The 27,286-nt window shown below is 32.6% G+C and overlaps 2 protein-coding genes and 1 non-coding gene across 5 annotated transcripts; 1 reads left to right on the top strand and 2 right to left on the bottom strand.

The window, feature by feature from the left end:
- Positions 1-8,917: 8,917 nt before the first annotated feature.
- Positions 8,918-11,061, bottom strand: LOC147390763 (heavy metal-associated isoprenylated plant protein 9-like). Its single transcript, XM_086459763.1, has 5 exons — positions 10,779-11,061; positions 10,503-10,662; positions 10,018-10,190; positions 9,794-9,884; positions 8,918-9,568 (listed from the first exon to the last, which is right to left on the bottom strand). The coding sequence occupies exons 1-5, from the start codon at positions 10,797-10,799 to the stop codon at positions 9,081-9,083; spliced, it is 933 nt and encodes a 310-aa protein (XP_086315889.1). The 5' UTR covers positions 10,800-11,061; the 3' UTR covers positions 8,918-9,080.
- Positions 11,062-18,598: 7,537 nt separating this feature from the next.
- Positions 18,599-18,682, top strand: TRNAM-CAU (transfer RNA methionine (anticodon CAU)). Its single transcript is given in 2 exon segments — positions 18,599-18,636; positions 18,647-18,682. It is a non-coding gene; the product is annotated as a tRNA-Met (tRNA).
- A 2,921-nt stretch (positions 18,683-21,603) lies between these two features.
- On the bottom strand, positions 21,604-26,497 carry LOC147390761 (NAC domain-containing protein 62-like). 3 transcript variants are annotated; one of them, XM_086458797.1, is made up of 6 exons: positions 26,201-26,497; positions 25,735-25,997; positions 24,109-24,375; positions 23,804-24,007; positions 22,810-23,190; positions 21,604-22,164 (listed from the first exon to the last, which is right to left on the bottom strand). In XM_086458797.1, exons 1-6 carry the CDS (start codon positions 26,361-26,363, stop codon positions 21,874-21,876), a joined length of 1,569 nt encoding a protein of 522 aa, XP_086314923.1. In that variant the 5' UTR covers positions 26,364-26,497; the 3' UTR covers positions 21,604-21,873. The 3 variants fall into 3 exon arrangements, with proteins under 3 accessions (XP_086314923.1, XP_086314924.1, XP_086314925.1); XM_086458798.1 differs by having other exon boundaries at positions 22,810-23,184; positions 26,201-26,496; XM_086458799.1 differs by having other exon boundaries at positions 24,124-24,375; positions 26,201-26,496.
- Between the last annotated feature and the right edge of the window lie 789 nt (positions 26,498-27,286).

Genomic DNA, 27,286 nt, shown 5'->3' with positions numbered 1-27,286 from the left:
ATCTCGAGAAAGATTTACTTATAATTGGACTAAAACATTTCGAAATGGAATAAAAATTTACATCATGGAATGAATTAGTCTTATCAGATCAATTAAACTAATTTGCATCTCCAACTGACTCTTCAAAATCTGTTGACTCTTTACTTTAAAGAGTGAAAGTTAAAAATACAATCTTCAAGAGGTTCTTAATTTAAAAGTAAATATTAAAATAAAGATGAGACTTTCACTCTTAACATGTAAAGAGCCTCTAAGACTAGTTATTTTAATGTTAAAAAATGAAAAATATTTGTTCTACTAACTTAATAATATTTCAAATTTTACTAAGATTTATTAGACCCACATTGATAATCCAACACAATGTCCTTCTAGATTTAATGGTAAAACTCATTAAAAAAAAAAACTTAATCTAAAGTATTGAAAATGGAGGATTACCAAACTCTAAAAACTTAAAATTAAAATTTAATGGTAAAAGATAATTTTTTTTTTCAAAATTCTTAGAATTTCATTCTCTACAATCTTGAGGTATCAAATCATGTTTTTGGATGCCAAGATGTGAGTTCACAACTCTTAGTGGAATTTAAGTAGGTTTTAGCAAATATTATTTTTGAAAAATAAAATTATATTAAATATAAGAATAGAAAAAGAATTGTCAAGTTTGTCGGAGTTGGGATCAAATTTTACACTAGCTTAAATAACTTTTGTTACTTTTTTTACTATACAAAAGCTGCTCTTTATTTTAAAGAACATTGTTGGAGATGGTTCTTAGAGTTGCTCTTTTTTACCCTTAGTTGCTTTCAATAGTATCCAATTCACACTTGGCTACTCACTATTTATCATGAGCACGCAAATTAATACATCAAAGGTGTGTCCTTCCCAATCCTCTCATAGTAGGGAAATGTCCTCTCAATGCTTTAACGTCCACATTGGATATGGATTGATTTTTCTCACGATGTTCAGACCCAACACATTACGTCTACTTCAATGGATGAACAACCAAACTCTTGAAACATATTACAATCTTAGGTGGCAGGGGCAAAGCCAAGATTTTGCTCACGTGGGGAAAACTAAAAGTAAGAAAAAACAAATTGTGGGGGCAATAGTGGTAAATTGTTTTATCTGTCACTAAAATCTGTCGCAATAGCTCACTAATCAATAGAATTTGAAAATTCTTGTGGGGGGCAAGTGCCCTCACAACTCCTACTATAAATCCGACCCTGTTAAGTGGCGAAGAGCCGACATCGAGTTGCCAAACCTTTTCTTAAAGAATTGGTGTGCAAATACTATGACGGGATATCAACCATTATCTAACTTAATAATTCAACCTGAAATAGAAAATATTAGGTGATTTTCCTTTTGGACCACTAAGTTAGACCAATACTAGGACCAAGTTCATGAATTATTGATATGACATGGATTTTTTTCCTTTAAAGACAATAAGGGACCATTATTGTGGATCATCAAATTTCATAGTATAAATTCTATAAAAAAGAGTTAAATGTTTTAAATTTCATTTTTAATTTTAAAATATTTCTAAAATTACTAATACAATATTAAGCGTGGAAGAGTGGAAACCTGCCAATTAATAGGTCTCCACCACAAAATGATGATAATAATAATAATAATAGAAAAAAAAAATCATCATCATTCAAGCTTTGTTCTCAAGATTTTGAATAAGTTAAATAATATAATTAATTTAAATATATATATATATATATATATATATATATATATATATATATATAAACTCTCAAACCGGCCATCACATCGTGGGGGTCAGTTTGCAAATCTTGCTGCCAACCAAAGTCCAAGTATGACTTATTAGACGAAGTTAGGCCCGTTAAAGTCAAAAGTTGTGGAAATGTTTATACTGTTCACATTAAGAGGAGGGAGCATCTATTCTTTAAGTAAAGGGATAATTACTTAAAGAACTTAGTAGAGGGATTTTTTTCTAAGTAGTCTCTAAATTTTTGAAGATTTTTTAATAGTTCATTTAGTAAATTTTTCTTTTCTTAAAGAGTCCCGGGACCTCACCTCACCTATATAAGGTCTTTGAAATATTTTCTCATCTTCTTCACATAAAGTTTTCCTACAGTGATTTTAATCATTTTTGACGATCTTTGATTATGAATGACGAATAGAGAATGATATTTTGTTAATTTTGAATATCTAGAAATATTTTTATTTATTTATTTCAATGATTTATATATAAAAGAATGAAGAGCGAAGTTGAGATTTGATTTTTTTTTTCTTCTTTATGATTAAGTTGTAACTTTTTATTTGTAACTATGATTTATACATTTTGAGTGTTTTGAGGAGATTTATCCAATATTGAAGTTGAAAAAATGAAAAATCTGATTCACATTTATATCGTTGAGTTCATCACTTTTTATTGTTTACTTCACCATTTAATTATTGTCGAGTTTGACAATTTTTTTCTTATGAAAATATTGTCAAACTTGACAGTAATTAAATAAAAAGTGGTGAACTCGACAATTAATTAAAATGGTCAACTTGACGTAGTAAGGTGAACCAAAATTTTTAATTTTTTTTAATTTTTCAAATTTTGATACTTGGTAAATTTTCTCAAACTACTAAAAATGCATAAATCATATATACAAATCAAAGGTTACGATGTAATCATCAAAATTGTTTGAATCTCAACATCATTCTTCATTTTTTTTTAATTATAAATTATCAAAATAATAAAAAAAAATGTGTCTAGATTTTCAAAATTAAGAGAGTTTCATTACCCATTCATCATTCATGATCAAAGATGATTGGAAATGATAGCAATCGTCGTTGGAAAACCTAACTATGTGATGAAGAGGAGAAAAGGGTAATTTAGGTATTTCAATGACATTATATAACTGAGATGAAGACTAGGGACCGTTAAGAAAAGAAAAATTTACTGCCTATTATGAGACGTCCCAAATCTTAGGGATTATTTAGAAAAAAGTCCCTCCGCCAGACTCCGTTAAGTAGTTTTCCCTTAAGTGCATGTATTGGAGTTGGATTTTTATGGCCTTTCTTTCATGCCTTCCTCCAATTACCGACATGGATATTAATGGTCGGGCTGGGCCTATGGACCGGACAACCCCAAACATGCTTGTTGTTAATTGGGCCTGGAAACCTAATCTAAGTCTAATCTGTTTAATATTAGGGTTCATACTTAGCAATTCGGTGGGCCAGGATAAATACTTAGTATGATTCAAAATATAGATTCAATGGTCCATTTAATAATTTGACTGAAAAGAAAGTATGGTAACCGAACCCTGAGGGGGTGGCTCAATGGCAATCTCAGATTCAATAAGCGGTGAGAGTCCGTAGGTTGTGAGTTCGATACCCAGTATGAGCAGTATTTCCTTCGGGCCACCCGCAATGGTGCACCCTCACTTACCTAGTGCATGTGAAGTGCAGACGTTGCACCGCCCAGGGGAGGGACCCATTTGCTTGGCTCCAGCCCTAATTCTTCTGGTCCCCCTAGTCGGACGTAAGTTCGGACACCCCTGTCATCGGAAAAAAATGGTATGGTAAACGCGATACAGGAATGATTCGTGAATAATTCAACTTTAACCTTTTAAAAGACTTTCAATATTTTACAATTATTTATTTTACTGGGCTAACAAGACAAGTGGCTTGAATTTAATAGGTGAAGTTGGGTTTTGGACCCAAAACATAGCATCAACACTCACAGATTTTAACCAACTTTGCAAGTTGGCTTCTTCAATTATAAAAAATCGTCTTACCTTTCAAGATTGTCATTAGTAAGAAAAAAAATAAAATGGGGCTCATTGTTTTTATCCCTTTGTACACATTTTTTTTGTTTATTTAATTCGAGAAATCAATAAATTTGTAGTATTATTCATATTCTTGGATTTTTCAATAAATTTGTTCGGTTCTTTCATCCTTTTTTTACTTTGTTTAAGAGAACGTAGAGAAAAGATCGAGAACAAAAGTGAAATCCCTAATTCTCTCTTAATTATTTATATGCTTTTAGAGTTTACATGAGATAAAAAAAAAATTACATTTGATTCAGATGCCCCAGGCCATCAGCTTCTTAAGCTTGTAATCCTTATCACAAAATTCGGGACCAAAAAATTAAATCCACGAATTAATACGCTCTACAAATTTACATAATAAGGTCTTGATGACAACGTGAGGTCTCCTCAACATGAGATTTTCATCTTTGATAACATGCGATGATTTCAACTTTACAATGACATTTGTGTGCCATTCAATTTCCTTATTGGTAAATGTTTTACTTCCCTTTATACTAGGATTCTAGAATTTTTGTATTAGCTTGAGGAACTAATGGCCCACATTGTTGGAATATCCATGGTCTTGTAGTGTCATAATGGATCTTTCTCGGTCTAGGCTAAGTTATATCCTCAAACCCAATTCATCCTCAAACCCAATTCATCATGGACTGTGGTTATAGGAGTGGGGATCTGTAGACTAATGGAAAGGGATCTCATATATATGATCACACACAATCTCAACATATTTGCATTATTACTTGATGAAGATGTTTTGATGGATGAGTATTAAATTTATAAAAAGAGAAAAAAAAATGTGTAGAGGTGTTTTAGTGGATTTACCTCGAACAACTCAAAACACTTCGATGATGGGCTCTCTTCCTCCACAAACACATTGTGGCACCGATGTGATACTTGTCAAACACCCTTCAACGTTCAAGTTATACATTTCCTTTCAAAAGTCTTTTCTCTGAGACTTTCTTTCTTATTTATAGGTCAGTATATACATTTCCTTCATTGTCTCTTTAATCAAGTCACTTCATTTTCTTATTCATGGGGATTCAAGCTTATCATGGAGTTATCCTCTTTCCAAATCCTTGGATTTATTAACAGAAAGTTCTTCTATAACAAGAAATGATTCATTTATGAAAGGACATGATTGATATAGTTAATCCCTCAAATATTCTGGGGATGCATCCCCAATTTGAACTCCAAGATAAACGCACAACTTGTCTCATTACTTTGCTTTGATTTGCACCTCCTTGCCTGACATGGACATACACTTAGCTCAACTCAGTTACTCCACGTTGAGTAGAGCCGATGAACTCCTTAGGTAATACACATCTAGATAGCGTCGGATCTTGCCTTACTTTGCCATCAAACTGGTCTTAGATTATGACATGCGTGGAGTACAAATCCAATTCAATTTTTACCCCATGCAAAATGCATTCGCGAAAATGTAAGATACATCTAACAAACAATGAACGGCGAGAAAGTTGAACAAATTGCTTTAAGTATATTCAAATAAAATTGATTATAATTCAAAGTAAAAACATATTAAAACAAAGAAACATGCATACCTAGAGAAAATTGAAAAGAAAGTGAATTGAGTTAATGAACCCAAACATCAAGACTATATATATATATATCCGCTAACTCATTATGAAACCCATGGTCCCGTTTTTGTAAACACAAAATTCAACGGTCAAGATTCATACGTATCTACATAACACACATCTCAAACATACTTATCTCGAACATAATCTCAATAATTAGATTTTGTACTTAAACGGTTGGGATTAAGTGTTTTTGTCATGATTCATCGGATCCTATATGTGTATCGAAGCCTCTTAGAGCATGAGATTAATCCTCGAGACATATGTAGTCCTCTCCCCCCAACCACGCACATGCACCCATAATTTCTTCAGTAAATCCCTGAGGATAGATGGCCTCAAAGGTAGGCGTGATCTTACATGGTTGATATCAAGACTATTTGATTACCAATGAAGTGTAATTCATAATGAAGGGACACGATACGTGTACCTGACCCTCAATCCTCGAGATGAGTCTTTGATTTCCACGAACATCCAAGTCCAAACACCCCTCATCTTGTCTTTCTATGAGTCCTCAAATCATGTTTTCTTTCACTGTTTATAAGTCAACCAAAATGGATTCATTTTCGATAAAAGAAAGAAGATTTAACAAAAAAAAAAAAAAACAAAGAACACTAGAGCCAGCCACGTCAGTAGTTCGTGGATCCCATCAAAGCCTTTGGTCCTCTCATGCTGAATCAGATTCAGATCTTCGATAAAGCCAAGCCCCCACCACACCATGTGAAAGCCACGTCTCTGAAATTTTCAGGGAATCCCAACGCATCGTTGTCCTGCTGCCACTTCATTTGTGGCTTTATCTTAAAAGACTGTTTTCTCCGTACATTCATCAAAAGCTGAAAGCAGCTTTATGTACCTTGTATTTAATTCATACTAGATAAAAAGAAAAATATTCAAATAATTATATTTATCATAAATACTTCTCTAAGTATTTATAGAGAAATTGATCCAAGAAAAATATTAAAAAAATAAAAAAATAAATTAAAATGTAAATATACATAAAAATAGAGATTTTTACGTGATTTTCTCAAGATTAAGATATGTCCATGGATCATACTGATTCAACTACAAAAAGAAAATTTTCAATTACAGATTAAACCCTTCCACTAAAGATATCTTAGGAAAAATTAACTAAGGTTTTATATAATAATACTAGTGATGAACAATATTCCTTGTTGACCAATACCATCAAACTCGACAAATCATAATAGTATTGACAAAATTTTCATACATGTGATAGTTCTATCAACATTTGTAACACTTTTGGTATTCATGATAATACATTTTTTAAGAAATATTCTTTTTATCTATGGTATTTTATTTAAATCATAAACCAACCAAAAATTAGTTAATTATTGGATAAAAGTGTTTCAAAAGTAGTTTTTAAAATATAAAATTTATCATTTTGAAAGGTCAATGTAATTGAGCGGGAAAGGAGATGAAAGAGAATGCAGACCATAGGACAGAACAAGCCGGACAATGTAGTGTTTTTTATGAGAACGATCGAGCGAGATCAAGATGTGAAAGAAAGGCGGAGGAAAGGAGATAAAATTGTTTTGAATGTAGTTTTTAAAATAGAAAATTTATCATTTTGAAATATATATAATAGAGGTTTTTGTAAGAAAATTACCTCAATGCCTCCTATCTTTTGAAAAACAACTTAAATGTCACTAGTCATTGACTTGAAAACTTTTATTCAATTTTCTTCCTAAAATTAGTTTGAATATGACATTTCTACGAGTGGTGATAATTTGACGCTCTTTTTTTAGACTCCCCTTGTATGCCCTCATCACAGAACCATAGATCCTTTGCTTCGAGAAACACAAGAAAAAGATTTGTGATTCTATAACTACTAGGTCAGGGAACGTTTGAAAAAGGAGCACCAAATTATCATTCATCTTCTACAACATATAAGTTTTATACCTTGATGTTCATATTAAAAAAATCAAGCATTTTTCTTAAGATATTAAGGCAAGTTTGAAAACAGTAGGTTGAAGATGATTTGTACTAGATTAAAATAACACACCAGATGTAGAACTTGAAAATTATCGGTTTTGGAAGAAAAATCTATTGATTTTTTGTTATAGGTTGAAGAACATGGAATTTGAAGTTATTTTTCAACCTATAACCAAAAATCACTTTATTTTTCTTCTCAAAACAATCAATCTTGGATAAATTTTTTTTACTTACGATTCTATCTACTTCAACCTTCAAACTTCAAAAGCAAGATATGATTTTTGAAGTAGAAAATGAGAAATTTCAATAGAAAAATCCAAGATTTCTACAAGGTGCTACTAAGATGGGGGTTGAAAATAATGGATTAAAGATGAGCTTTTAATAATATATTAAAATAATTTATCATAGACGTTGTAGACCTTGAAGATGACTAATTTTAAGGGTTTCGGTTACAAGTTGAACACAAGGTAATTTTTCACAAGTTCATAATAAAAAATTACTGTGATCAAGGATAAATTTTTTTTTTGTTATTGAAAATATTTTAATTCTCTGTAGTGTAAGTTTATCGATGTAAGAAATAATTTTAAAATGCGTTGATTTGATAATATTCTACGAGAGTTACTATTGCCACATCAAATTTTACTAACGTCTCACCAACTCTGACCAATTATTTGGTGATTTACATAAGAATTGGTGTGGCATTAGTAAAAGTTGGTGTGGCAATATCAGTTCTCTATTCTAAAAACTTTGTGCTGTTCTGAGACTTTCCCATTTTCTCCATTCAAAAATTAGTGAAAAATCTAAGGTAATGGGTCCATCAGAGAACAAGCCAAACATTCATCTACAACCATTTCTCTATATTTTATTTTTGGAGCTCAACTATTGGTTGATCCAGACCTGTTAGTGTGAGTTAAACTTCGTAATGATTATTTATTAGAGTACAATATTACGATCCACTATATTTAGATGCATGGGTGATTCACCAAATAATGTTTTATGGTAACTATATGATTTAAGGGTAAATTATCAAATAATTACAAATTTTTTTAATATTTTTAAAATTTTATTAATGTTAATAAAATATTATCAAATTGTTTAACATCACGTGACTACTTTATCAACATTAATAATATTTCGAAAAAACCAAAAACTTTTGTAATTATTTGAGCATTTACCCATGATTTAATCATAATAAGCATAAAATATAATTTGATATGTGACAATACATTTTAATAAAATGAATCATAGTTAAATACTTTCATATGATGATGGAATCAAAAATAAATTCAGACTAACTCGGGGTCAAGTCTATTGGATTGATTGCAAGTATTGATCATTGAGATCATGAAGTCACCCTTGGCAATATTGAGTGGACTTGGGATACTTGAATTTTTTAACTAGAGATCAAAATCTACATCTTGAAAACAAAATTGGCAGCTTTGATGATTATGTTTAAATGTATCAAATTGGACTGATTATGGGTTAATTTATTAGATCTTATAGGACCGAGGATGGAATTTGAATGATTGCCACATGACTACCCTACCTACCCTAGAATTGTTTTTCCCTCTATAATTGAATTTAGAAATCTCACTATATTTAAAACCTACACATATATAACATGCATATAACATAATACATTAGAATATTTTTACAATATAATCTTAGATATAATAGCGTACATTCCATGAGAATCTACAATGATCTCTTAGTCAAATATTATAATTATATAGAAATAATTTATTTATATTTTCCTTGATCAAGAGATGCAACATGCATTAGGATTCTCATCGCTGAAGATCTGAGGCGGTGGGATATGCTCGATCACGTAAAGAGGTTGATAGTGATACATCATCCTCTTCATCATTTCCTCGTTTATTTCTTCTCCTTCATTCTTTGATGCTTGCTCGTCTTTTTTATCGTTATTTTCATTATTTTCACCATTATTATCATCCTTCTTTTCCGGTTCGGATGGTTTCTCTTCTTCTTTCTTCTCTTCGGGCTTTGCGTCTTGTTCAACTGGTTTTTCACCTTCTTCTTTCTTTTCTTTAGAATTCTCGGATTTGGATTTCGAATCTGGTTCGGGTTTGGGTTCGCGCTCAGGCTCAGGCTCAGGCTCAGGCTGTGGAATGATTTGAGCTTGTTTTTTAGTGCGTCTATATACATAATCAACGAGCCGACTAGCATCCATGGTCCCCGTAATTGTCACCTTCCCAGTACTTAAATTCGTTTCCACTGTTTGCACCCCTGGAAATATATACACATTAATTGTGGCTTAAATGGGGCTCTCCATCATATGTTTTATTTATTTTTTTCTTTTTAAATGAATTTGATGTTGGTGAAAGTTAGATGGATTTAAAAGGGTAAAAGGGACAAAAACACTGACATTTATTTAGGTGGTAAGAAAAAAAAAAATTCTTCTTAAATTAAGTTCCCTTGAAATAATAAGTAATAAATAAGAATTAATGATACCTCTCATCTTGAGAATCTTTCTCTTGAGTTGCTGAGCACATGCCTCACAATGCATCTTCACATTTAGTTCTACACTTGTCAACCCACTAGCCTGAAATAACAACCAAAAATACACAAAATTAAAAATTATTTCAGATCAAATAATTAAATATTATTTATATTTCCATCTCAAGTTCTTTAGTTAATCTTAATAAATTAATATATGAAACAGTACTCCATAAGACCTGTTTAGTAACAACTTGGGGTTCTGGTTCTCCCTCTGGTGCTGGTGATGGGGACAAGATATTAGCTCTTCTCTTGGTTTTCTTTTGAATTCTCATACAAAGGGCTTGAGGATCTACTACCCCTTTTATTGTTACTTGGTTTTGTCCCATATCTATAATGACCTCTTCAACTCCTGTTCATCATCCACAAATAAATTATAATAAAAATTACAAAACAAGACACTCAAGAAATCAAAATTATTGTGAACTAAAGAAAGGGTTATCTCCTGTTTAATTTGTTATTAACCTTTTGGGTAAAACACCCTAAATGAAGAGAGTTTCTATTGGCACCCCAACTTTTACTTATCACACCCAAATTAATAATAAAGAATGTAAGTGAATGTTTGATGAGTGTGTTTTCAAGATTTTTTAACTGGGGTGTGATATATAATTTAAGAAATTGGAGGGGCAATAGCAGATCTCTAAATGAATCATATGAGAGAGACCTCTGAATTTGAGGATGGATCTCTCTATCTTCTTTGCACATCCAACACAATGCAAGTCTACAAACAAAACCAAAGGGGAAGGTGGCTTTGGCTCTTCTGCCTTTTCTTCAACTTTTTCATCCTTCTTCTCTTCTGGCTTAATCTCTGCCTTAAGTTCCTCCTACCCAATTCAAATAAACATAAACCCATTTCAAAATTCCAACCAAGAAAAAAAATATATATATACAAAAACTACATAACAAACAAATTATATATATGAACAACCCATTTAATTACCTGTTTAGCTTCTTCACCCATTTCTCTTACAATTACAACTACAAAGAAAACTCCCTCAAACAATAGAAGGAGAGAGAGAGAGAGAGAGATCCAAGCAAGGAAGAAGGTTTGATAAATATACAAGTGATAGTGGTGATGGGTTGATTGGACAGTGTTTGTGATTCCTTAGCACATGCAATGCAACTAACTTTGTAAAGAAATTCTCTTTCTTTCTTAGATCTTTCTTTTCTTTTGTTTTTTAGCACTAAGGCTGTAAGTTAAGAGAAAGAAAGGGAAGAATCAATGGAGAAGGGTAACCAGATTTATAGAGAGGAAGGTTGATGAATCCATGACAAAAAAGGGCTAAAATTTTTAAACAATGTCCTATGATGACACGTGGCATATTATGTTTCTCACAATGAAATTTGGTGAATCCGACTTTGTAGCAGTTAAGGACGCTTCAAATTTTCGATGACACCCTCTTTGCATCATGACACTTAAGGTTCAAGTCTCTACTTTTTCCCTAATATTTGGAATACCTCCCTGCACTCCACGTGTCATCTAATGGAGGGGTTTCTTCAAAAATTTTGAAGCGGGATGGTCTCTAGAAAGTTTTTCCGATTGCGGTGGATCTAAAGTCCTTAAAGTATTAAAAAAAAAAAAAAATAAATAATTTAAAAAAGATAAAATTTAATGGGATCCTATAGTCCAGGGAGTTGGATAGCTAACTGAGTTAAGATGTTCTTTGCACGCCACATGGCGTACCCTTTTTTTTTCGGATCCATCAAACATGAATGATTGGTTCCCTTTCATATATGGGAGTGGATCGTCTGTAGTGTTTTTTTTTTTTCCTACTACCATTTTTAACCCAATCAAGAAGGGTCGTATTGGAAAAAAAAAAAAAAAAAAAACAACATTGATCTCATTAACTCAAATAAATCGGACAACTTTTCTGAGATGACTTGATCTCGTTTATGGATAAGACGAAACATTAAAACCATGCTTCAGAGTGCCATAGAAAATTGTTACAGAGAATCCACTTCCTTGCTAGATTTGTAGTAGATCAAACATTTTTAAATTAACTGATTGAATTTATAAATATTTAAAAATAGCTTTTTAGTATTTTAAAATAAATAAAAATATTTATGTTTTTTTTTATAAATATTCAAGTAACCCAACTTGGTATATTGTCAATCTGAGTTGGTTGAATAGATAAATTTACTAGGTGATTTGTCTAATTAATTAACAGTGAGTTGATTCCATCGAGTCTTGTATCTGAGTCATCGTTAAATCCAATTTAATCAATCCAACTCGACAAGTTTTAAAATTAAGAGTCCTAATAATATGACTTGCCAGGTGGCATACTCAATTGACTCTCTGATGTGGACAAGTTTAGGAGTCGTAGATTTGTACGTCTTAGGATACATGATTTTTTTGGAATACATATTTTTATAAGAAGGTGCAATCATGTATCTCAAGGTGTATAGATCTACGGTTACACAACTTGTCACGTCAGGAGTCGATTGAGTCTACCACATGGGGAGTCATAGTATCAAGACTCCAAAATTAATTCCAACGTTAAATTGGTAGTGTACCACGTGGCAGTAATACAGAAATTTACAAGATGGAGGGGGTATGAAACTTTTGATACAGATATCTAATAAAGAGGTTTATTAGAGAGAGTCTAAAAAGTTGGAATTTTATCTTTAATAGGGAAATGGGACGAAACGTGGGGACATGAAAGTGTTTAAGTTTTGCTTAATTTTGAAAAGTTAGGTGGCTTAGCTTTGAAAAGTTTTCCTGTTTAGTTAAACTTCCAACATAAAGCCGTCATCATTTTCTTCTTTTTCAATACTTGGGCCTCTCTTTTTTTTGGGTCTCTTGATACCGATATGAAACAATTGGAAATGGAGATGAGTAGAAACCAAAATTTCTTAAGAGCTAATAACTCTTTATTCATGCATTTTCAAGGGTGAGTTTGGAAACATTTTAGTCATTTGTGGAGAATTCATTACTTCTTGAATAAAGACTTGGACTATACCCCCACCATCACGAGTAATGATCAGTTAGTTTGATGATGATGATGATATCAACACATCAATTTGAGCCATTAAATGGGTAAGCAATTTTTGGATACTCGATCTCTTAGTGTCTAACCATAATCACAAAATTCTCCAAATTTTTACAAAACTCATAAAATTCTCTGAATAAGGGAGAAGCCTATTAAATCATCGAATCGATTATTTATTGATTAGTCACTAAATATAACAAAACTTTTACCCTCAACTTCAAAATTTTATTTTCTTCAATATGCAAATCTCAAGGAAAGGATACGGCTTTTAGAAAGGTTGAATATGATAGATTTTGTAAAGAAACCCTAAAACATTATTTATATAATCCTTGAATTTTTTTTTGGATACTATACAAAACTTTGATGAATGTATTTGAATTAACTATATTGAACCCCTACCGAATAATTGTTGAATCCAACCTTGATTACTTGTTAGGAAAACAAGTGCAATTGAAAAATAATCACAAGATGCAATCATATAAAGAAACATAGAGATTTTGTGTGGTTTCCTCAAGATTGAGTTACGTTCACGGATCACATCGATTCCACTATGAAGAGAAAACTAACAATTACAGATTGTACCATTTCATAAAAAATGAGAAATATAAATACCTTAGGAAATCTAATTAGGATTTTACATATATGAATAAAATTATGAAAATACCTTTCAAAATTTTCTTACTTTGGTTCGATCAACGTGAAGGCGTGGCTTGATTTACAATACCTCCTTATTGACCAGTACCATCAAACTCCACAAACCCCAACATTACTATGATTCTAATTAAGTTTTCTGATGTCTTAGTTTCTCCTAAACTTCTTTAATTTGATTTAATTCAATCACATCATAGTAAGCTCACATCACAAAGAAGAAAATCTACTTTGGTTTGATTGTCTTCAATCTTTATAGAAAAGGAGGAGTCTTAACTTTCTTTTTTTTTTTTTTTTTTTTAAAGAATTGGCTTTTTGGCTGATTTAGAAAGAAGAGGACCAAATGAGTAGTTGGACACATGGAGGTGATTCATCCTTTGGACTAGATTAAGGCAACAAAAGCCATTACTAAGGGTCAGAATGACACAGTTTCACAAACCAATAAACTTTCTTATTTCAAAGATTAAAATAAGATTCAGCTACAAAGAGGGAACAAAAGGTTGAGATGATGTTAAGTGGATTGTGTGGATAAGGATGTTGTGGGGTGGGTGGATTTAGAGATTCTAATTAAAGGTGGTCTTAAGATATAAATGAAATGGGCGGTTAGCAGCGTCTAGGTACTTGCTTCATCTAGTAGAAAAGCAATCGATTTTAAACTAACCATAACTTTAACTTTTCTTTTAGGTCTATAAATCTACTAGGGCTATCAATGGATCGGATCAGATCCAAAATCTGATCCGTTACAATCTGATAACTTGAGCATGGATCAAGGATTGGATTTTGATAGAAGGACCCGATCCGATAAAGATCAATATTGATAACTTATCATTTGAATATGAATGGAAAGAAGGACCATATAGAGCTTGGATCGAAGTCCCATTTGGTCCATGCTGATCCAAAAGGATCGTCAGCCATCTAAGGTTTGAATTCATAGTCTTGATTAGGTTTAAAAATAATTACAATATAAAAATAAAAATAAAAAACTTTTTTACTTGATCAAGGGATCGGAGTGTGAACACCCCATGTAACTCCTAAATTTAAAATGCATTAACCAACTATGAAAAAATGTTTTTTTTTTTTTTTTTTAATTTTTGTGAGTTCTTAAAGGTTTATGCTCTACATCCATGTGGCACTTGATCATGTTTTTGGGTGCTACATGAACATGCAATCTGTATAGAATTATAGATAGGTGGTCCTCCAGTCCATGCAATCCAATCTATTGACACGTAAATCCTCTTTGTGGTTAAAGGATACAAGGAAAGATAATAAAGTTGGATTAGTATTATTGGAAAATGAGGGAGAAGAGGAAAGACAATAAAGGAAGAGGAGTAATATTGAAAAGAATGAGAAAAGAGGAAAGGCAATATAAAGTTTGAGGGATTATTCTTGGAAAGAGGATGAGAGAAAAGGATCAAGAATAAAGTTGAAAGTTACTGACTCGTGGATAAAGAAAATCTCAAAACCTCTTTGTGTCAAGCGATAAAGAAGAGCCAAGCAACTCAAATGTACGTGTTTGATCTAATCATTCTAAAGTCAATAACCTTGAGAAGCCTAATCATTTTCAACAAATTTCTCATTGATCTAAACCTAAACTTTGTTATTTTGAAGCTTAATCTCATCGTTTCCAACCATTTATCATCATTTTCAACAAAATTTCATATTTTTCAATCTAATATCAATGTGTTCATCCCAATCTCATTGTTTTCATCTCATCCCAAAGACATTGTTTGACCCAATGCTTAGAATCTCCACATGAAAAATACTGAAACAAAAATAGAGAAAAATAAAAATAAAATCGAAAGAAAATGAAATTAGTAATACCCCTACATATATATATCCACCTCTCGCGCGTAGTCAAGAACACAAACAAGATTTTTTACAGAAACTTATGCCTTGAGGACAAAATGGTTCAGAGAGCTCATATGAGAGTTGAAACCTTCACCCATTCCATAAAACATGAGATCTCTAACTTGTTTAACCAAAATCTATCCCAAAATCGAAATCAAATTTCAAGACGTTAATGATAGGATTTCAAAGTAATGGATTTAAGGAATAGAACCTTACTATTCTTGAAAACATTTAAATAATAACAAATACAAACCCTAACTAGTAAGATATTTGAATCCAATGGTGTGAAATATTTCAATCCAACGGCTGAGATTTGATTTTTTAGTTTTTCAACAGAAACAATGACATTTTGGTAATATAAATGCTATAAGGGTAATTTGGTGTTCAGATCATAGATTGTCAACATAACAAATGTTAGTAACATTTTGATCGGATCAACGAAAATTTAGGGGGATAAACCACATCTTTCATTTCGTGAGGGGATAATCCTAATTTCGCCTATTTCGCATGAAGGTATTACTAAAATATCCTAAAGTTAAAAGGGTATTATTGAAAAAGGAAAAAAGAGGAAAAATCATATAAAAAGTTGTAAGGGTGTGCTTTGAAAAGATGTACGAGAGAAAGACAATAAAATTGGGATATTTTTGGGAGGGGGAAGAAGAGAAGACTAAGGACAACCGTCCTCGAAATATGTTGTTTATGGGGGTATAAATCTCCCGACAAAGGAATGGAATTTACCATTGTGTTTTATTCTTTAAATATAATTATTTAAGTATATGATCCACATCTATATTAGAACATGATCCAAGTTCAAGAACCAATCCATTTACTATTTGATTTGGTTTGAATTCAAATATTTAGATTCATGAGTTGAATTAATTTAGTACACAACAGATGGTTCTAGATCCGATAGTACTACTTAAAAAAGGGGTAAATTTGACACGACTCTTTTATTCCTTAAGTAAATTTACCTCTTTTTCACGTAATATGATCCCATTCTTATTGGATTGATCCATTGATAGTCCTAAAGACTACAATTTAGTGTTATTGACATATACATTGATAAGGTCCACATGGGATTTATTTTATATGACACTCGTTATAGATACCCAATCTATAGGGCTGCTATGGTCTACCTAGAGGATATAATGAGCTAACCTTCACCTTTGATTGGACAAATTAAGTGTTAGAGCTTAGAGAGCAAAAAGAATATATATTTATATAAATCTATCTAAAAGAAGGTTCTTCTCTTCTTGTTTTCTGATTGGTTGATGGAGAGAGAGACCATACCATGCGTGCCTTGTTGTGATTTGGGAGTTGTTCTTTTTCCAACCATGAAATCTTTGAGAATGTAAAATTTGATGGGCTTGTATAGGAATGACAGAAAGGGTGTTGCGTTCAAGGAATGTTAGGCTGTATCTGTGATTGGATCCTATACAAAGTATGGAGACATGTAAGGTAGGACCGAAAGTACTCCTCTTCTCCCTCCCTCCCTAATCCTCTTTCCCTGAAAGGTGGGACCATGATCAAAGGAGTAGTCATGGTGTGCATGACTGTGTTGAGCACTTATGTGTCTCAAAGGATTTGGCCAACATGCACGCCTTTTGTCTTGCAATTCAAAAGGGTCACCCTCTGGAGAAACAAGATAAGATCATGTCATGTCATGTCTTTTGACCCTCTTGTATTGTATTGCATACAAGGCTGGCTCAACCATAAGGCGATTAAGGCAATCGCCTAAGACCCCAGTTGAGAGAAGGCCCCCAAAATTAAAACTCTTGACCCCATCTCATGTCGTTATAAGATTCATTTGGGAAAAAAATCTCTTAAATGTTTTAAGAGAAAAACAAAAACTCTAATTATGGCATTACATGGCTCTCCCATTAAAAGATATCTCCAAAAATAAAATTCTAAAGAGAAAGACTTTTCTTACTAAGTAAGATTCCAATTCTTACCAAGGGTTGTTAAGGTCAAATGGACTACCCAATTGGCAACCTAACACCACAACTCACTAGATTTTATGGCAAAACTTAGGGTAGGTTTGATTGCACAAAAAATTAGGTTAAAATTACAGTTCTTTGAAAAATTGCTATTTTCAAGTGTTTGGTGCATGAAAAATTAGACAATTGAGTGGAAAATTTTTGCCAACACACAATTTTCCTTCACTAGTGGCAAATCATTATCTTACCTCCTCCTTAGGAAAATGATTTGCCATCACACATAGCAGTAAAATTCTTAAAAATTGTAAAATAAATATTTGATTTAGGATTTTATATGAGCCTAATTAGAATTGTAAACAACTACTAAAATTTGGAGTGCCAATAGTAGCTCTCTAATAATTTAAGAAATTGGGGTGTAATAATTCAATTTTTTCTCAAAACATTGATTTTATCGTAATTTTTTATATAGTTATCACAAAATTCAAATTCAAATAATATTTTTATCTTTTATGCAACTCGAGCAACAAAAATAATTTTTCACAAAATTTTCCATGTTGTACACAAAATTTTCCATGGAATGTAAAAAAAGTTTAGTATCGTCAATGAGCAATGACATTTTCATAAATATATATATAAAAAAAAAAAACTCAATTTTTTTTTTGAGAAATTAAAGTCATTACATAATGTCAAAGATATTTTTTTTAATGAAAAAAAAATAAAACAATAAATATATTTTAAGAGGGGGTTTTTAATGCTTATAAACATTGAATATTTGTTTATACCTTAATTACCGTGCTTGAGAAATTTCAATCCACTATGACATTTATAATCTCAAGATTAGTTTATCAGAAATTGAAAAATGAATGATTAATTTAACCTTTATTTTACTTCAATGTTACATGCAAATAATACATTAAGACAAGACTCGCGTTTTGACATGGATCGTCGTCGTGGTGATAATGACATTGTCCAAAATGTTATTTATTTGATCCCATAAGGACTTAATTTTCTTTTTCACAATTAACTTGATCGATCCCCAATCCAATTGAACTTCTTCGCCTTGAGCTGTTCAGCTGGATCATGGTAACTCAGCTCAGCCCAAACTCGATCACTGGAAGCCCTAAATAGCAAATTTGGAGGAATAGTTTTTGGTAACTTAGCACAAATAATAATAATAGCGATCCTTTTATGGTTTTGTGTGGGTTTACCGAAGAGTAGCTAAACATTCTTGGGCTATTGGCCTTAAGTGAGTGATCAACCTATGTGAAAAGAAGCTGAGAATCTGCAATCTAAAGAATAAGATTATTAAATTAATATATTAAGTCTTAAGCAACAGTGGGGTGGTGGCGCAGTTGGCTAGCGCGTAGGTCTCATAGCTAAGAGTTATCCTGAGGTCGAGAGTTCGAGCCTCTCTCACCCCAATCTTTTTTATTTATAAATTGAAATTAAATTTTTTATATAGGATAATAGGGTGGTTTAGAAAAATAACTCTCCATGAATATTTGAAATGCCCACGTTCTATTATTTTTCGAAAATTGTTGACATACCCTTTGACCTTGTTTCCTATATAAGACTGATTAAATGACTTAAATGCTTTCATATTCAACTTCTAGTCAAAACCATAGTCCACCAAAGTCTCCTATTTATGGAAAAAATTGAATTAAATCTTGACTTTTTCATTCACTGATTTAATAACGATTTTTTTTAATAATACGCAACTTTTATGAAATTCACGATTAAATTATGAATAATGCGTAGACTGATAAAATGATCCACATGCCTTCATCTTCAATTTCTAATAAAAATCATAAGTCACCAAAGTCTCTAGACTTATTGAAAAAGTCACGATTAAATCTTGACTTTTTCATTCACTGATTTAATAACGACTTTTTTAATAATATGCGATTTTTATGAAATTCACAATTAAATTATGAATAATACGTAAAATAATGAGGATGCAAATGAGAATGACATTGATTTGATGTTTTTGAAGTGCTAATGAATCCTAATTTGGACACATGATTGTGGTCCTTTTTATATTTTGAATAGTATAAACTTTGAATATGTGGTTACTTGTTGTCGATGGAGGCATGGATGATATCAACATGGGAATTCTTGATTTATTATTTTAATTTAATATAGAACTTGACGATTTAATATTAAAACACCCGCTAGTAGGAACGATTACATAGCCCTAATCTAGCTCGATTTTTTTTTTTTTTTTTTTTTCAATTTTTTCGAATTTTCCCCTTGCCGACTTATTCCCAAACCCTGACTTGGTAATTATGATCAAAACCCTTGATTTTCTCAAAAAAATTTGTCATCTTCAACGTTTTAATCCTCTAGGGTAAAAAATATTTAGCTTGTTCAACCTCATCTTCAAATCCTTAATTGTTTCATCCCAAAATCCTTTATCTTCTACTTACATTTATTCTTGAGGTTTGAAGGTTGTTGTAGAGATGGAGTCCTAGGATCGAAGAGGATAAAAACTTCTACTCACGAGATTGAAGATAATGAGTTTTTCACATATTAGAGGTTGAAGGCAAGGGTAAATAAGTCATTTTTTATTTGTCTCTAATAGAAGACCGAGATCAATATATATATCATTAGTTTGAAAACATGGGGTATCAACCAGCTCGTGCCTTGTGTACCTGACCTTTTAAGTTTTAAAGCACCACGGTGACGGTCAACAAGGGATTCAAAATTATTGTACTCAAGGACGATCGCTAGAAGATGACAAAAAAAAAAAAAAGGGTGGGGGTTAGGATTTTACACGAGCCTAATCAGAATTGTAAACAACTATTGAAACTATTTGAACGAGCATTATAATGTTTTGTAACGTTGAGATTATAATTTGAGCCAAACCTTGGTCATGTTTAAAGAGAGTGTCTTAATCTTTAATTGGGGGTGTGATACATAATTTAATTTATATTAAGAGTTGAGACTGTAAACATTAACTAAAGATTAAATTTAAGTATGAGTGAATGGGAAAATGGGATTTATATACTCCATCCCCAATATTTGCGATTAGGGATAGAGATGAATCTTACAGCTTTTTCTTTTGTCATCCATCCAACACTTTCCATTGATAATACAATAAGTTTTGATGAAACTATAATGATATTTTATATATATCAACGGGCAAGGAATGAGTTGAATAGGGGTTTAGGGTTTAGGGTTTAGCATGGAAAGATAAGAGAGAAAGAGCTACACTAAAAATAATCCTATATAAGAGATCAAGGGTATACTTGTTACGGTTTTTTGGGTTTTGAGCCGAAAAAGTTGGAAAAACATGTTTGTTAGTAACGACTTTTGCTTCAATAGTTTTTGTGAAAATTCCAAAATTACGTTTTTGAGAAGTCTTATTAGGGTTGCTTTCACATGAGAGCCACTATGAGAAGCCAACACCAAAAATCGTATGAGGGTGAAATGATAATTTTGTCAATTTCTGTAATAAACAAGATTCTCCTGAACACAACTTCCCAAACTCTGAGCTTCTACTTCTCCTAGACACAAAATCCTGAAGCAAAAGCTCAAATCTGTAGCAAACAGACCCTAAGAGAATGATACGTCTTTTTTTACAAAACCCTAATATAACACCATTTTAATTGAAATAGGTGAATGCTAATCTGGGATTTTGGAAGTAATATGCAATGATAATTTTGTAATGTGAAACATCTTGTTCCCTCGGCCCTATCGGTTGGCGGAGACAGCCAAAGAACTACGGGTCTTTGGTCCAACAACAAAATGGATGCACTACCGCGCAATGGATTTCGCACAAAAGAAAGTCTCATTCCTTGTTTGTTGCTTAAAAGCCGTAGTTTTGAATCTCCCTATGTTCAAGCGATCCTCCAGCTTCCAGACTAAATTTGTTCATATTATCATATATGTAACAAGAAAGTGAACAGAATTTAGAAGGATATGGGTTTTGAAAGAAAACAGTAGTTTGAAAAGTATGAAAACTAGGGTGGAGCATCTCATACCGCTCAGGTTCAACTCCATCCTTAATAAAATCTTAAGAGCCACAGATTGAGGTTAAATCAAATGGAAATTTTTCTTGGATTTTGAAGAAGATTTAGTTTTGGTGGTCAATTTTGAATTTACATTTCTGAAGATTAGGTACTTGATGTTAATGCTACACATTATGCATGAATAATCAGAACAAATATGAGGTTAGAATGACGTCGATGGTTGATAATCTCCAAAATGTAAGGTTGATAATCGAGAGTTGTAATTATGATGATGTTTGCAGATTAGAACTAACGAACCGTAGCAATTATACATAACAAGGTAACTAAAAGAATAATAGAAATGAGTTCAAATGGAAAAAACAAAAAAAAAAAAAAAAAAACAAAACTGTTGATTATATACAATGATATAAAGCACTAAAAATCCACTTAAATTAAAACATAGATACAATACAAGTACATACACACAATAATACAAAATCCAGAATTTTAGCATATATGTACACAACTTATTCACACTCCTACCAACCAAAACCCTAAAGAGTTTCCCTGCCAGTCACTATAAAAGGTATCAATTATACGTTGTGTTATCCATGTTAAACAAAGAGTTGAATGGCGAAATAAGATTCATGAGTCTCCATCCATCAAGACGTCAAGAATCTCCATGCCCCAACAAACAGAATGAACACGAACATAACTAGTGCAACAAGGACCATGTACTGAGATGAGAAACTTGAGCGACGAGTAGAAGGTAGCTCTGCTAATAGGGATGTGGGTTGTCTATCCTTGTTTATTACACCATCCCGTCTCGAACTCAGTCTCAACCTCAGCTCCGTGTTGGGTTCATGTAAAATTTCCTCATTAATTAGAGAGTCTACGAGGGAGGTCTCCTGAACCTCATCATTGGCAGTGTGTTCTATAGCTTCTCCAACAACCTGCAAACAGCAAGTTTAATGGAGTTCAAAACCATCGAATAGATATAACAGCTTATCTACATTGCTTCTGCTAGGCATAAAATGGTTCAGATTTTATGCTAAATCTGAGTGATCCAAATTTAGCGGATTTGGACACTTGGAGTAGATCTGAATAAAAAATGGGTCGAATATGGGTTGATGTCCCTTGATCCAAGACGGATCCAGGTCAGATATGGATCCATCCTCACTATATCTGCCTACATCCGAATGATATATTACTTTGAAAATTAATTTTTTATGTTTTTCAAAATATCTTTCTTTTTATACCTTAATATAACATGAATTCTTATAATATAAAAGAATAATCATGGTAAAATAAAATAGTATAGCAATTAGAAAAGAAATATAGCAAAAAAATGTTCAGTGGTCCAAAATTATCCTACTGGAATCAAGTAATTCGATCAGGTTGGATCCGGATGTGGGTTTATTGAAACCAAAATGATTCGAATATGGTTTTAGCTAATAAGATCCAAGTCGGATCAGAAACGGATCCGGATAAAAATTAAGATATGGATGTACTCAAATCCAACCCGAACCGTATCTGACCCATTTTAAGCCCTAGTTTCTGCTTGAAGAAATACTCTGCCCAGTAAATGTTTGTTTTACCTCATTATCTTCTGCATTGCAGCCCAATTCTCTCCCCTCGAAGGAAACTGCTCTGCGGGTAAGCTTCCGTTGAAACCGGAGCCTTCGCACGGCGTTGCCTTGGTTTACAAAGTTCTGGGAATTCAAACGAGATTGTGACTCGCGGGACCTTATCTTGATTCCAGTCCCAGAAGGAATGTCACTGTCGTAGACAGAACGACCATTGAAGAGATCATGGAAGGGGAGTGTAGCAGAGTCAGGGGAGGAAGCATCAAGAGCAGCATAATCATTCAAAAGGGAATTCATATTCCCATCCCCATGTTTGACAGTTTGCATCTGTAAAGAATCATTGATACCCACAATCCCATCCGAAAACTGGACAATTTCTTCAGGAGTCTGTGACTTAGAGGGGAAAATATAAAAGGTTAGTTTCTGAAGATCAAAACCATCTATGAAAACTAGGGGTGCAACTTGGTTCAGTTTGGGTCCAAATTGGAGCAAGCCAACATACATTGGTGCCACTAAATAAGAACCAAAACCAAACCAAGATGCCATAGAACCAAACCAACCCAAAACAAACTAAGGTTGGTTTGGTTCGGTTCAGTTCTATGGGTTGGCAATATTCTATAAATTGAAGTAACATATTTTTAATGAAAAAAAAAAATGAATATATAATAAACATAAATTTCATCAATAAATTATTAATCTATCCATAAAAATTCATTCATTTATCCATAAATAAATAAAAAGTCATTAATCTATGTCCTAACTCATAAAATAATTCATAATAAATTTATATATTATGCAAGGGTTGGGTTCTATACAAGCCTTGAACTGAGAACCAAACCAACTGATCGGTTCTCAATTTTCATAATCCAGAACCAAACCGCAACTTGTTACAAACCAACCCAAAGCTATTGCTTTGGTTCGGTTACTAGGTTTGAACCAGACCAAATTGCACCCCCAAATGAAAACATACAAGGCCCAACCAACTATTAGAGGGTTTAGCTTGCACCTGTTCTTGTCCCACTTCGGTGTCTGTGTCAATGAGAAAATCATCCACATATGCCACATCAGTATCATCCGGGGATTGCATCCTATTGAGGCCATCGCCAAAGGGAATGGCAGAGTAATGCAATTGAGGCAAAGTTTTGAGATCCAATGTCTCAAGTGTTGGCGCTTGTGAGAAACTCCAATCTACTCCTAGTATTGTATTCACCTGAAAAAAGCAAGAGCAGGAAAGCTTTAGTTTTGAGTTTCTTTTACTCATTCAAGGATCCATATGAAAGTAGAAACTAAAATATCAAATTCCCAATTCACCCCTCTAGTTCTCACTTCTTCTTCATGATCGTCCTCGTGGCTCTCTTCAGGTGCAAAAGCATCAGAACTTGTATTGTCTGATTCATCATCCATTCCAACTTGCAGAACTGTCTCAGAAGTTGCTTGAACTATTGCCTGGTTTGAAGGTGAACCTTCAAGAGAAGATCTAGCTGCAGTGGGAGGGGAGCCAAGCAGCTGTATCTCCTCACTGTTTGAGTACTCCGGCTTCTCCTCTTTATCAAATAACCGACAGAGAACAAACTGACCCTGCAAAAGAACAATAATATACATTTTACTAACAAATTCTAGCAATGAAAAGGCCCTCGCGACCAATAATAATATATATTGCTAAATAAACGACTAACAAAAGGAAATCCAAAGAAAAAATAACAGAATCTTTAGAATCCACTACTGAAACAGTGACAAACCATAAATCACAGAAAGACAGATACAAAACACAAGAACAAATCAAATAGAACACTCAGAAATATAAGCAAAAAAATCCATTTTCCTAGCATTCAGGATTGCCAAGCCAAAGGTCTAATTTGAAGAAGCAATAAAATTTATTCTGAACCTGCAAGGGAGTATCAAGTTTGAAAATGTTACAACATCAACCCTCACGTTTTGTAAATAATTTCATCAAACAAAAGTGCCACCTCAGTGATGTGGTAAAGTCTGTGTGTGGGTTATTTTACTACAGACCGGGAACCTAAACCAACTTCAAACATAAACCTATCCAAAAATAAATAACTACAATTAAACTTTAACATGAAGTCGCTACTAGATTCTGTTAGTTCACATTAAATGAACAAACTCTTCAGCACCCACAAGATCTATTAAAATTGGACCCCCTCCCTCCCTCTAGAGTAGCCAGCAAATCCATATATAATCCAAGTGAAATTACGTTTCTAACAAAACTCGATATCTCATCTATCATCTGCTATAGAAAAAAATATATCTCATTGAATACAACCATATATAATATCTGGGTTGAAAGGAATAACAGAGTATTAGATAATAAACTTCTCTCTTGAGAAACAACCATTGTTAAGAGAAGTTAAGAACAAAGGCTCCTGTTTTCTAAAACCAAAAATGAAATTGCACCTCGTTCTCAGAAAAAACTATGTACTTAATTTTCAAACACTATAAGCCCAACCACCCAGACCATTGGTTCCAATCTTGAGTAATTAACCATGTTAACAGACAAACAAGGCATTCTCTCTTGCTTTCACTGAAACAGAGGTGAGTTTCAAATACAATTGATCAAACCAAGACTACAGAACAAGATAAAAGCATGTAGATTTCTCACAACCATTAATGCAAGGAAACAAGGTGGAATTATGAATCAAAACCAAAATTTTACACAAAAAAATAAAAAATAAAAATAAAAATAAAAAATTAAATAGAACAAGTTCAGAAACAATAAAACTCGGCCAACTCAACCTGGTTTTTTGTAGTTTTTTTTTTATATATAAAAATAACATTTTTAGTAATTTAAATGTTTCTTTTATCTAAATAAAAATATGATATTGTGAGATCTTCTAATCCACCTTGTTTTATAAACAAACAAACAAACCAAAAAAACAGAAAAAACAGATTGAGAGAAAAGAGGGATAAAAATCCCACCTGAACAGAGTTCATGCGATACTCATGAATGATCCAATTGGTCTTCTGACCCTTTGGAGCACGTCCTCTATGGAAAACCAATGTCTTCTTCATACCGATCACTTTCTTTCCACATGAGCGAGATTTAATTCTTCGATCCATTCCTGTGGCTTTCCAATACCCGCCTACGGTCGCTCTGTTCGATCGACGACCTTTTGGGTACTTTTGATCTCGAGGAGTAAAGAAGAACCACTCTGGATCACCATTCTTAATTTTCGACAAACCTATAAGAAATCAAGAAATTTTTTTAAAAAATTCTAGAAAGTTAACATTTTTATCTCAAAATCAACTCCCAAAATTGAAACCCTAATGAAATCCCTAATTAAAAAGAAAATTATCATAAACCCAGATCAAAATTCATGAAGAACAATAGACCCTATTAAACAAAATCACTAATTGATAAAGAAAAAAACTGGTTTTTTCTTACTGGGCAATTCCTCTGGTTCATGTTTGCATATATCAATTTCTGGAATAAGTTCGACTAGCGATTCTTTGCCTTCGATTTTCAATCGTAAGAAGTGATCGATTAGTTCTTCGTCCGTAGGACTAAATCTAAATCCTACTGGAAGTTTCAAAGACAACATATCCATCTCTCCTCCCAAATCAACACAAAAACGACTCAATTTATATATTCTTCTGCAAATTCTCCTACTCTTGAAACCCTAAAAACATAAGAGACCTTTAAATCTCTCTCTCTCTCTCTCTCTCTCTATGAAGGATCCTCCGAAGCAGCTTAGCACCTGTATGTGCGAGTCGACTTTAAAATCAAGCCGCGTTAAATCAGAGTGAGTAACGTAAGGCGTACACGTCATACTTTCCGTACAGGTCCCACACGGTTGACAATGTGGACATTTGAATCTTCGTAGAAAGAAAGTGGACATGATCGCTTAGATCCTGTTGGGACCTATTAGTGCTCAGTATTACACGTGGCTGATATATTACAAATCACAAGGATCAACACCCATTTTCCCTATAAAGAGTTTTCACGTTATAATCTCACTATAAATTTTAACGTAATTTTTTAATTTTATTGTCTTTTCTCGTCTCTTCCCTATTGACTATAAAGAGGGACTCATAAAAATAAAATAAAAAATTTGATCCCAATGATTTAAATGCAAATACAATGATTGAGATTTATCCCAACTATTTGAATAATACCCTTTTAATTTTATTATTTTTTCTTTTCTACTTTTTTCTCAATACTCCTTGAACTTAATAGTCTTTCCTCTTCTAGTCTTATTAGCCCCAAACTCTAATAATAAAATAATGGTGACCTTGCTCTTTTTTTCTCAGACAAAAAGAGGGGTTGAGATTTAATATAGTCAAGAATCTTGATGATAATTTTTAAGTTTATCATATTTTCTCTTCCTTACCTAGGACTTAAAATGGGTTGGATTTTATTTAGAATTAAAGTGATCTGAAATCTGAATTTAAAAGGTTTGTTCCTTCAAGTATATTTGAATTTAAAAAAATGGGTCATATATGGGTTGATGTCCCTTGACCCAAGTCGAAT

The sequence above is a fragment of the Akebia trifoliata genome, chromosome 11, assembly GCF_017979445.1.
Source record: "Akebia trifoliata isolate Shusen 1 chromosome 11, ASM1797944v1, whole genome shotgun sequence".
Taxonomy (NCBI): domain Eukaryota; kingdom Viridiplantae; phylum Streptophyta; class Magnoliopsida; order Ranunculales; family Lardizabalaceae; genus Akebia; species Akebia trifoliata.
Note: the sequence above shows the minus strand (reverse complement) of the source record. Positions and strands in the feature narration are given on the sequence as shown.

What these genes read in the sequence shown, in the direction of transcription:
- LOC147390761 (XM_086458797.1), bottom strand. Translation starts at nt 26,363, where the DNA reads ATGGATATGTTGTCTTTGAAACTTCCAGTAGGATTTAGATTTAGTCCT. An exon ending in ATCGCATGAACTCTGTTCAG is followed by an intron (nt 24,376 to 25,734) that starts GTGGGATTTTTA and finishes GTTCTTTTGCAG; the next exon opens with GGTCAGTTTGTTCTCTGTCG. An exon ending in AAGAAGTGAGAACTAGAGGG is followed by an intron (nt 24,008 to 24,108) that starts GTGAATTGGGAA and finishes TGCTTTTTTCAG; the next exon opens with GTGAATACAATACTAGGAGT.
- LOC147390763 (XM_086459763.1), bottom strand. Translation starts at nt 10,799, where the DNA reads ATGGGTGAAGAAGCTAAACAG. An exon ending in TGGGTGAAGAAGCTAAACAG is followed by an intron (nt 10,663 to 10,778) that starts GTAATTAAATGG and finishes TGAATTGGGTAG; the next exon opens with GAGGAACTTAAGGCAGAGAT. An exon ending in AAAGATTCTCAAGATGAGAG is followed by an intron (nt 9,569 to 9,793) that starts GTATCATTAATT and finishes ATATATTTCCAG; the next exon opens with GGGTGCAAACAGTGGAAACG.